We start from the raw sequence: 12,141 nt of genomic DNA on the forward strand, positions 1-12,141 counted from the left end.
TTTACATAAAGCAATAGGATGGAGATTTAGATGTTATTAATCTGAGGTCCATAGACCTCCGGGTGTTTAAAAATAGATTTTGGAGGGTTTGTAACCCCCTAAAACAGGAGTCAGCAAATTTTTTCTTAAAAGACGAGATAGGAACTATTTTAGGCTTTGTAGGCTATACAGTCTCTGTTGCAAACACCCCTCGCTACTGTTGTAGTGCAAAAACAGCCACAGATGATACACAAACAAGTGGGCAAGGCTACGTTCCAATAAAACTTTATTTACAAAAACAGGCAGCTAGCCAGCAGGCTCTATGTGCATCGTTATTTTTGTTGCTGTTGTTAGGAGAAAATCTTGTAGCTTTCCATAGCTTCTCTAGTAGGTTCAAAATCCAAAATGGCTAAGAACTGGTCTAAATGGTCTCCAAGTTGCTCTAAATTTAGACATTCCAGGATTCTATGATTCTGCATGCCTTTTCAATTAACACACTCCTTAGAAATTCTTTTTCCTTAGCAGGTTCATTTGACGGATTCTGCTGTGAACTCTTAAGTGGACTATAATTACTGTCTGTTGAGAAGGAAACACAGGACACAGTACCATTTCAACCCTCCCTGGCTTACCTGGCTGAAACACAAGGACATTCCAGACTGGATTCTAGCAGCTCAGTCCTGAACTAGCTAGTCTGAGGTTTGCCAAGGCTTTTTCCTTTTCCCAGAGACTACATTCTGTGTTTCACTGAGCCTTCTCCACAGAAAGTACTCACTTATCCTGACCACTCTGATACCCAGTTTGGATTCCTAGAGTCAGCCAGGTCTGCCCGGCTATGGTGTGGAGGGGAGGGATGCTGTCGAAAGTGTTTTCTTGATGGAGCTTTGCTTCTGTCTGGAGACCCTCTCTCTTCCAAGGAAACATGGTTCTTTCTCTTAGGATTCCCAGTTTCATGAGATACAGCATCTTATTTACTATCTGCGATTCCACCAACGTGTACCTTTACCATGCCTCCCACTCTATGGGACTTGTCTTCCCCTAACTAGCATCTTTAGGTGGAGATGGCTAATTATATTCCATTGTGTCCACCACAGAGCCTGATACCATGATTTGCATATATATTTTAGGTTATTAGCACTGAGATCCCTGAAAGCTACAGATAGTTTTGAATTCTTGCATTACTTTTGAAAAATCAAAATAATGATTATCCTATCAACTTGAATAAAATGCAGCATTGGCTGCTTTAAATTTTAGAGAAAAGAGATTATATTAAAGCAAAAAATTACAAATGCTATGAGTCATAATGTGATCGCATTTATATTCCAGATTTCTGAGAAGGGACACAGGATAAGAAGTGGGAGGGAAAAATAAGAGGGGAGAAAGAAATGGTAGAAACTAATAGAGCAGAGAATGAAACAAAGGGAATAGAGAGACAAAGAGGAATACAGAAGGAAACGCTGAATGCAGAGGAAGCCTGTTTGTTAACCAACTACTGCTGGGTTGAAATTCAGTGTCATTAGGATACAGCCATTTTTCACAGCAAGTGCCCCCCAAGGAAGGAAATAAACCAGCAAATGAAAATGACAGGAATGTAAATCACTTAGCTAGTACTTACGGAGACTTTATTCTATATTAGATTCCTGTATACATCACATCAGGATTAGTGTTAGCTCTCTGAAATGAAACATCAGTAAGAGGACCACATGGTGCTGACTGCACCTCCAACTAATATTTCAGTTCAGCTTTAATTATCATGTTCATCTGGCACCGGCATGGTGCCATGTAAATAGAAATGGGTCATGGGAGGCCTGGGTTCTTGTCCTGCATTTGATGATGTGACCTTGGTTGGCCAATCTCTGTGCCTCAGTTTCCTCATTTGTCAAATGTGAATAAGAATTCTCTGCTCTGTTTATTTCACAAGATGTTAGGAGGATGGAAATACATACATATATATATATATATATATATATATGTATAAAATGCCAGATAAATGTAAAATTGACCTTGTTCTTTTTACTTAACAAGGTAGTAAGTAGGCGGAGGGGTGGTGATGGTGGCATTTTGCACAGAAGACTTGGTGACTCAATGACGTGTCTTCGTTTCCCTCAGTAATATCTGGTCTGGGATTATTACTGCTTTCTCGATGTTTTTAGGCATACTTTTCCCCTTCAGAAATGCCAGAGGTGAAAAATACTATTTGACTGCTATAATTTGTCACCCTCGCTGCCTGAGCAAGATGTGTATAGACAGTTTAGTAATTAAGCTTTTCAACCCTGCATCATAAAGTTTTATTCCAGCAAAGTCTATATTTATCAGCTAACAAGTATTAAATCATCCCACTGCTCAAGCCGTCTCTCACTTGAATATGCTCCTTTCAAAACAGAGCAGATTTCCTTGGCTGGTTTAATAAAAGTTCTTGTTTGGCAGTACTGTGGTGCTGTGTGGTCCTGTGGAGCTGACATACATACACCTTGGTAACTCTGCCAAAAGGTGCTGACCCCTATTTCTCAGGGGACTTAGCTGCCTTTGCCCTGGGTCATTTAGGGCATCCTGGCCATCTGAGGCTTGATGGCTTCTAGCACAAGATATTCCCATATCCATTTCAATTTCTAAAGAGGAAGAGGTAAATGAAAATAGAGAAACTTTTGAAACATTTTCTTTCCTTATTTGAGCATCAGGGAATTGGTCTGTTTCTATCAGAGATGGATCTAAATGTAAAATGAATTTTCAAAATGATTAAATTAGCAAAGTAACAAGGATCTACATACTAAGCAGGGTTGAGTGCATTCTCGTATTGCCATAGTCTTCTTTAAGCAGATGCACAATTATTAGGGAAACACACTTCGAATGAATAGATATTAAAACTCGTCAGTAATGGCTTAGAATAATTTCTGTATGTAACCCACTCCACGTTTATAAATCATTTTCTCTCTCTTCTTGGGAGTATATACACTCATCAGATGCATATAACATTGCTTTTAAATCTTCAGTATGCTTTCACTCAAATGGCTCCAGAATTATATTAGTTAAAAACAGAATAGTTACTTAATGTATTTGAATGTACTGTTTTACCATATTTTAAGGGTATAACCAGAATAAAGACAAATGTTAATCAAATATAGGCCAAAATGATGAAAGAAATCTCAATATTTTTATCATATCATACCAGAGATCACAGTAATTTCCCTTTTCCTTTCTATGCTTTCAAAAATAAGTGATGTTAACCACATGTAGGCATTTCAGTTTTCCATGAAGTGATTGCTGATAGGAGATGTATAATGACATTTCATAGAATCACAAAACCCACTCTAGTTACATAAACAAATTCTGCCTGTGCCTGTGTGTGTGTATGTATGATAGTGGGCACGTAAGTGTGAGATTTTAAATACTACCAAGCTAAGGAGTCTTTGGTTGAACTTTTCTCAGTTTGAGAGGCTGCAACAATTTCTTTCCTTTCCAAATGGCGAAATGGAACTCACCATTTCACTTTCCAAATTAGCAACAGGTAGCTTGTTTGGAAGGCTGGGGATCAATTTCTCTCCAGCCAGCAAGTCATGGGGTTGTCACTGAAGCATGTGGGTGATATGCTGAACCGCTAAGTTGGCAAATATTGAACTGTTTTAAGTGCATCTATTTTCTGGTTCAGTAAATTTTTTTGTATTAAATTCATTAAACTTGACAGAGTCTAAATGCCACAGCACATACTGCAGAGGACATAAAAGTAACAGCACTAGCCACAGGAGATAGCAGAAGGTAAAGATCAATATAATTTCTCTCAGTTTCTCTTTAATTTTTATCTTTCCTATTAAGACTGGATTTTTTTTTTTCCTGAGGTTAAAAAGTACTGTGTGACTTGGAAAGTCAAGTTGAATCTGGTTATTTTCTGAAAATTTGAAGAGGCATTTCTTTGTCAGTCAAGTTGCCCTCCAAACTGCGTTCTTAGAGATGATGACATATGTGACCTACAATTCAGGATCATTTAATAACTTGGAAGAGAAATGAGAAACAAAAATTACACTCTGTTATCCACAGTTTGGAGGAATCTTGTAGTTTGGTAATTTGTAAAAATACTGAATCAAGGACATACTTGAAGATTTATAATGAGGCCTTGATAATGATTATTCTTCACTTGGGATTGAAATTTTCAAAAGAATAATAAAGGTTTCTGAACATGAACTGTTACTTTGATTTGACATAATTTGGGGGGAGAGTCATTTTTTTTTCTTAAGCACTACTTTGCCTCCAACAAGGAGTAGACATGGCAATTCAGAAAAGTGGAGAAAAGTATAAAGTACAAGGAATTTCATTCTAGCATGACTTGTAACTATTGAAATTATAAAATTGATTTTTTACTCCATATGAAAAATAACAATCAGTAAAGAACACTTTTCCGGTAATTTCTCTCAACAAAATATAAAACGAAATAATCAATGACAGAAAATTGTGAAAACCCCAAAGTACATGTAAAAAATAAGAATACAGGTACTAAATATGATTCTTTAAAGCTTCCAGAACACATAAGGCAGAAGTGATGCAGCCATCAAAGCTGGACTGAGTAAATCCATCCCCTCCACACACAAGAAACGGTTTGAGATGAAGAGTCATTTGACCGGGAGAGTTGGCAGCAGCACTTGTAACCTGAAAATGTTAAAAAAAATAATTGAAATTGACATTCTGTGCTCTGTTGTGCTGTCACGTCAATGTCCACCTGGGGAACGTTTCTCTACCTGGAGAAATCAAGGTGTTTCCCAATGAGCAATGGAACACTAAGCCAAGGCCCCTTGGCTAAGTTAAGGATTAAGTGCAAACAATATACACTCACAGTTTGACTAGCAAGGCTACATCACAATTTATAAAGTTCCAGATTAGTGCTAATTGTCATTCAGCTTGAAATTTTTCACCATGGGGAGGAAAAAAAAAGGGAGGACCTCCTCCTTCCTCTATGAATGAAAACATTTTCCTAAACCAATCAGTCACAAGGGCAAGGACTTCTTTTCCTTTATTCCCACTAATTAGAACACCATATCCTTTTATTGTCAATTAGGTACTGACTTTCAATCTTGGTAACGAAGATAGCCTGAAAACATAGAATATTTCCAACTAGTTCCATAAATTGCTCCTCTGTGCAAATGTAACCATATCTGGTCTCCCTGGAAGAGCTGAAGAATTGCATGGTTCTCGCCCAAGTGTTTACATTGAAATTTTTAAATGTTTACTTTTTCAGTTATTTGATAAGATAACCAGAAGTGTATTGAACTTCAAAATTAATAGGTCATGATCTGCTAAATTAGTTGAAAGTACAGTTAATCTTTTCATTAGGGAGAACAAAATTCATGAAATCATTCACCTATTATTGAGGACCTGCTATGTGCCAGACAAGGTAGATTCAAAAGAGATTTAAAGGGTCATGTCCTTAAGGAGTTTCCAGTTCAGCATGACTGCTGGCATGTAAGTGTCTAAGGCCTAAGACAGAGTGAAAGGCGATGTGCTATAAGAACACATGGGAGGAGGCCAGCACACCTGACAGAGGACAGAGAAAGCTTCAAAGGGGCACGACTGGTCACTTCATGTGAGTTCTGATGGACACATAAAAGTTTGCCAGGGGAGGAAACAGGTATAGGGCTTTCCAAAGAGAAGGAGAAGCATGTGTAAACATCACAGTCTATGGGTACTGTTTAGGAATCTGTGGGGCAGGTCACAGTGTGTGTGTGTGTGTGTGTGTGTGTGTGTGTGTGTGTGTGTGTGTGTGTGTGTGTGTGTGTGTGTGTGTGTGTGTTGGGGGAGAGGGCTGACAGGAGGAAGGGACATAACTGAGAGGCAAAATAAGAGGAATATTGTGTTTCAAATTTTAAAAACACAAAATTTATAAATAAAGTCTATTAAGAATTTAGAATTTACTATATATGCGCCAAAAGTAGGAGAATCAGCTGAAGTCTGGGACTTACTTCATTTTGTAGAACCAGGTTTACAATATTTGAAATGATGAAAAAGGTATAGAGGTTATTTCCTGGAAAAATTATTCTCTAAGTTGGAATGTATGTTGCTAACAAGCATTCACAGCAAGTGGAATGAGCTGGAGATGAATGTATTTATCTTGGACACTGGTGGTTTGGCTACTGAAGCACCAAAAACTCCCTAAAAAACCAAATTACACAAAGCTATTATAAAGGCGATCTCACTTGGGACTACTTTCCCGCACAACTTCAGGGGGCGCCGTTCACATAGACTACAACGTGGCAGTTCTGGTCTCCCTTATACAGTGTTTTCATGAAGAGTAATAGAATAAGGCCCATGAGGATTTGCTTGTTTAAAAATCACACCAAAAAATCAAGAAATGTATAAATGCTATTTGGATTATGGAGCTGATTTAGGTTTTTGATAGGCTGAGTTAGTATACGCTTTTATAATTTTTTAAAACCAGAAAAACTTTGCATAGATATTTTTATTTATATGCCATATTTTGCTTTAAAAAAAAGAAGTGGTACAATTATTTCCTTCTTGAATCACTTAAGATATGGACCTTTAAAGACCTGTATCAGATACAAATGTAAAATGTTAAAAGTATCCCCTCACTTTTCTGGAGGTCACTTGATAGCAATATCATCTATCATAGACATAGCAGATAATCTTTTAAGACAATTAGGTCATAGTTTTAATTTATTATGTTGAATCATAATTTCTTTCCCCCCCCAGCTTTACTGAAGTATAATTGACAAATAAAAATTGTATATATTTAAGATGTAAAACTTGATGTTGTATTATATGTATACATCGCAAAATAATCACCATAGTCAAGGTAATTGATAAGATCTGCTCTCTTAGCAAATTTCAAGTGTACAGTACAGTATAATTAACTATAGTCATGTTGCTGTACATTAGATTGCTGGGACTGATTCATCATATATAACTGAAACTTTGTACCCTTTGACCAACATCTCCTTATTTTCCCCTCCCACCAGTCCCTGGCGATCACCATTCTACTCTCCGCTTCTATGCATTTGACTATTTTAGATTCCACATATAAGTGAGATCGTGCACTATTTGTCTTTCCATAGCCGATAGCCTTGAAATGGGTAGAAAAGACCTTTGAGTGGCTAAAATAGATAGCACACAGTACAGACACTGAAGCACAGACTTGGGTGTTCAATCGGAGCTTTTTAATCTCCTGCTTTAGATGGAATTTAAACAAGTTGGATGATTTGATTTGTCGGTGAAACACTAAGGGAGAAAGGAAACTGCTGGGCTCCTATATATTAGCGATTTTAGAACATGACAATTCGTAGTCTGAAAGCAAGGGGTGCTGTAGAAACACTCGAAAACCAGACAGGGCTGGGAAAAAGCCTGGCAGTCTGGGGTCATTTAGTGGAGGGCAAATAACTTTCTGGCTCTTAATAGTCCCCAAGGGTACTAGCTATTAGTCTTCCTGCAATCATTAATGCTCATGATGAAGGCCCCAATATTGCAGAATCAACTCTAATATGCATAAAGTATTAATTGTTGGCATTTCTCGAATGTTCACTGCATAGCAAATGCGTTACACGCACACCCCACTTAATTCACACAGCAACCTATGAGGTAGTTGCTATTATTCTCATTTTATAGCTGAGAAAGCTGAGACTCAGACTGTTACTTTCCTGAGGACAGAAAGCTCAGAGGTGAACAAACATTCAAACAAAGCAGAACTCCTGAACTCGCCCCTCCAACCCCTTCAGAAATGTTTCCATAAAGACTTAATTTAAGTAAAATAAAACAAAAATGTTTAATAGTCATCTGGAAAATTCACATAAATGGGATAAATCATTCATACATATTCATATACATATACCTATATGTGTGTCTATGTTTATACACACACATATATAAGTCTCCATTTGTAGTAAAGTTTTGATACATTCCGGCTGACATCCCTGTATGGATAAACCATGGTGTTAAACATTAGACAAGTATTAAGCAGGAGGCAGCTTAAGGAAAAAGGTTCTGCCTAGGGGTGAGGTGGTCATTTATCGGTGCTGTGTAATTTCATTTGATGAGTGGTAAGTGCCAGATGCCAGATCACACGGCTGGAAAACTGGGCCACTGATTAGCCAGTCTGCAGTCGGGATGAAATCAATCTCGCTGCATTTAGGTGGATTCGCCCATTTTACAATTACCCAGTGAGGAAAATATGAAAACATGAAGGGTGTGTTGGCAGCCTCCTTCACCCATGTGAAGTAGAGGGCCCTGCAGTGGAGCAGCACGTAATTGTCAAAGCCACAATCTCTCACAGTAATGCAGCCTTTGGCTATGCTTCCAGCCACAGTGAGGAACCACAGCTCAATGACTGTGTTTAAAAGAGATGTCAGGGCTGAAACAACCCCTTGGAAATCCAGGATGCTTGGGCTCACATGTGTGCCAGGGCGGGTAAGAAAGAACTCAGACTGCAGCAGCTGATACTGTGGGTCGCTAATATAATGGGTCTATATACTTAGGTGATGACTGGACTGGACATACAAATTCAAAGCAGAAAAAGCAGTTTTATAGCTAAGAGATTTAAACCCATGTGTGTCTTGTGACTCCTCTCCACCTGCAGAATAAACTGCAAACTCCTCAGCCCCCCACGGAAGGCCCTTCATAACCCAGTCTTACCTCCATCCAAGCCTGCCCTCTTGCTGCTTCTCTCACTTTTGCCATGTGTCCTATCTACATTCAAACTAAGGTTCTTCAAGCACATCCTCCTTTGTTGTGCTTCTGTGACTTTGAACAAGTCATTCTGCTTAGTGATGTTGTATTGTTCCCTGTCTTTCCTGCCAAGTAATTTGCTTATCCTTTAAGAACTAGCACAAATGTCACCTGCTCAGAGGTCTTCTTGCTCTGCCAGGCAGGGTAAGTGCCTTTTCAGCATGTTATTTATATCTATTATGTTACTTGCTATTTTGCACTGTAATTATGTCCATGCCTGTCTCCCTTCCTAGACTGCATGCTCTGAAAAGTGAGGACACTGTGGTGCACTAATCTTTGTACCCAAGGCTGAAAATGGTGCCTAGCCCACATGAAGTGTGCAATAAATGTTTATTGAGTTTAAAAAAAGACAGAATATCGTACACATAGTTGATCAAATGGTGTTCATAGGGAACCAGCTACACAAGAAGTGTTGCTCAGTGGCTCCCCCAGAGCTGGCAGAAGCTCAAATGGAAGAGCTATTGTACTTAGAAGGCTCTCGGTAATGATAAATGTCTCTGCGAACTGCTGTGTGTGAACGTCTCCTATGTCATGTATTAAATTAAACTACATAAATTTGCTGATTCTGTAGGTCAGAAATGGTAAAATACTGTCAACTTTTGTATGATTTAACCTAATAGTTTCTTTTTATAATGATTATTAATTGTGAAAAGTCACACAAAAATAGTCCCTTGGGGGTAAGAATGAAATTAAAGATGAAAAGAAAGAGGGAGGCAGACAAGTAGGCTAAATGGGTATTTCCACAAAATTATAGTTGATGGTTAGCAAAAAAATTCAGTGACACACATGACAATGTACCTTCTTTCTTCCAAACCTATGTTGACAGCTAAAGCTTGTCCTTGGACTGTCAGAAGTCTACCCATAGAACAATCCCATTGATTTGGCCTCCACGGTGGCTCTATTTTAGGGTGACCCGTTCTAGTTGGCCGTCAGCCCATTTATTTACTTTCTGAAATATGGCACTAGGTGATATTCAAGTGACCTAGGCAAGAATTAAGGTCTCATAAGCTTTAATCCTAGCTGTGCAGCTAACTTGAGAGAACTTAGACAACCTACGAACAATCAGGTGCTTGCTACAGCTTGCTATGGATGTAGATTACACTGCATTTCACTGAAGCTAAGGCATCATCAGTATTTTAAGTACCAATGAGAAATTTTTTAAAATGGTGTCAGCATGACCCAAAGCTTTATTTTATACTTACTAGAGAAGTTCTTTTAGAATTATCTACATGTAGATCTTTTGCAAACATAAAAAGGAAATAAAAGGGGAATAAGTTGGTTAGCTTTTCCAGAATCTTCACATTCAGAGTTTGACTTCTGTGAAGCATGCTTTCACTAAGGGTATCAATGTCCATATGCTGTTCCCCGCACAATCTGTCCTCTGTGCAACCTTGAGTGCTGGCCATGCACCGTTTCTTACAAGGGTGCTCCACTGAATTGTCCTTTCTGGGGTTTTCCTCCAAGACGCTGATACCTGTTCTCCAAGTTCTGATTGTGCACTTTCTCTCCAGTGGGAAAGAAAGGTTTTTAGGGAGGAACCAAGGCTCATATTCTGTTCTCAAATGGTCCTTAAATTATTTGTTTCTTTAAATATCAAGGGGTTGCGGTGGTGGTCCCACTGTTAGACCACTAAAAATAACCAAATTCACATGTGTGAACACTACATCCTGACTGTCTCCTGGTGCATACCGATTTGATGGCATCTTACAATTGATAAAATACGGCAAATATTAAATAGGCTAAGAGAAGAAGTACTTGTTATGCATTTACTAACTTACTAGTTAGTAAATGCATAAGTAGGACAAAGATACTGAATGGCAGGATCCTTTAAGCAGGGCCTTTTCAGGCAAGCAGCATCTCAGTGTCAGGATTTCTACGGTCTTCAGCATTGCTGGTTTAAACCCTCCATTTTCTCAATTCACCCAAATGAGCAGCCTCAGGTGAAACTGACAGAGATGGACTGGTTATCACAAAATCGATTTGTTCATTCACAAAGGTAAATTTACCGATTCCAGAACCGAATCTTGTTGTCTGCCCAGACCATTCATCTTAGTAGGCAAATTTCCTCAACTGTAACATAGATTATAGGGGTGACACATGTGCGGTATCTCCTGACAGACATCACTAATCAATTGTGGCATTCTTCTCCACTGAGCCCAGAAGTGGCCTCAGCATCCTTCTCACTTCATCGCTTCAGGCAGCCACTACCAGTCAATTGGAGTTGGCACTTGAGAGGAATCCTATATACCAATCCTGGATTAGAAGATTGCAGAGCAAACACGTAATTAGAAATAAGAGAATTAAATATTCTTTACTGTTTTTCCCCCCGCTTTTCCCGTTAAGCCAGGAGAGTCTGATGCATTGCCTTTGTCCAAAGCAGAGATATTTCAATGCCAAGAATTAGAATCACATCAGGAGCCATTTCCTCTAATGATGCTGGAAGCTCAATTCCAATTCCTTCTAATAACCTTTTAGTAACCTCCTTCTAGACCATTGCCCTTCCATGGGTCACATCGGGTCTTTGACTGCTGGGTGAAAATAAAATACATATATTTTGGCTACAACCATAGTTCTATAAAACTGTGTGTTACAAGTATCAGGGCTTGTAGGAAGATAGAGTTGGTGCAGGTAATTCAAAACCTAAAGAACTTTGAAAGCACTAAAAAAACAATAAAGTAAAGTGACTAGCAAGATTAGTAACATTTTCCCAGCCTCTAAATCTAGGGACATCTTTGCAGCCTAAACTCTGGGGCTTATGCTTCCTCCTTTGAGATGTAATAGGTCCTGAGGGGAAGCTGCTTCTAGAAGAGACCAATTTGACCAAAATTAAAAATATCCAGGATATAGCCTTCTTCATCAGTCCATCATTTTACTAAAGGGGAAATGTTATTTCATCAGCACTTACACTTTTGCTGAAGAGCATAACATGGTGTAAAACCCAGTGGTTCTTGAGGCCTCTGTAGCGGCCACTATGGCACTAAAGGAAGAGACCTCTGGAGATTTTCAGTTTTTTACTTAAGATTTTCATATTTGCTGAAGCAAATATTTGTTTGCTTGTGAGAAAACGTAAACATGTACAAAACCAATACGATTCCCCTGTGGTACTACTGCCCTCCTATTTCTCAATTGCATTTGAAAGAATTCACATTAAAAAAACGCTCTGGTGTTATAAAAGACTGTAGGTAATTTTATGTTTGCTTATGTTGCTCTACATTCTTCAGGGTCACTTTATTTAAACTTGGGTATGCCTGAGTCTTGACAGCAGATGGAGGTGTCTAAACCGTCACTTGTGCTTTTGATACACACACTACATCTTTTGAATCGGTTTTTAATCAATTCCAATGTCAGAGGGTGACTTTCCTTAAACTGTCCCTGGATTTCAAGGAAATCTTATTGTCTCCTAGTTGCACACTAACTTGATTGGGGTAAGCTCTGAGTAATAATATC

General features: G+C 38.6%; 1 protein-coding gene across 1 annotated transcript in view; it reads right to left on the minus strand.

The window, feature by feature from the left end:
- Positions 1–257: 257 nt before the first annotated feature.
- RNLS (renalase, FAD dependent amine oxidase) overlaps positions 258–12,141 on the minus strand; it is a 270,444-nt gene continuing 258,560 nt past the window's right edge. The window contains exon 7 of the mRNA XM_082674316.1: positions 258–4,614. Within this exon, the coding sequence (XP_082530442.1) occupies positions 4,462–4,614 (153 nt within the window). The 3' untranslated portion in view covers positions 258–4,461. The remainder of the gene's footprint in view (positions 4,615–12,141) is intronic.

Source organism: Grampus griseus, assembly GCF_964374135.1.
Source record: "Grampus griseus genome assembly, chromosome: 16".
Taxonomy (NCBI): Eukaryota; Metazoa; Chordata; class Mammalia; order Artiodactyla; family Delphinidae; genus Grampus; species Grampus griseus.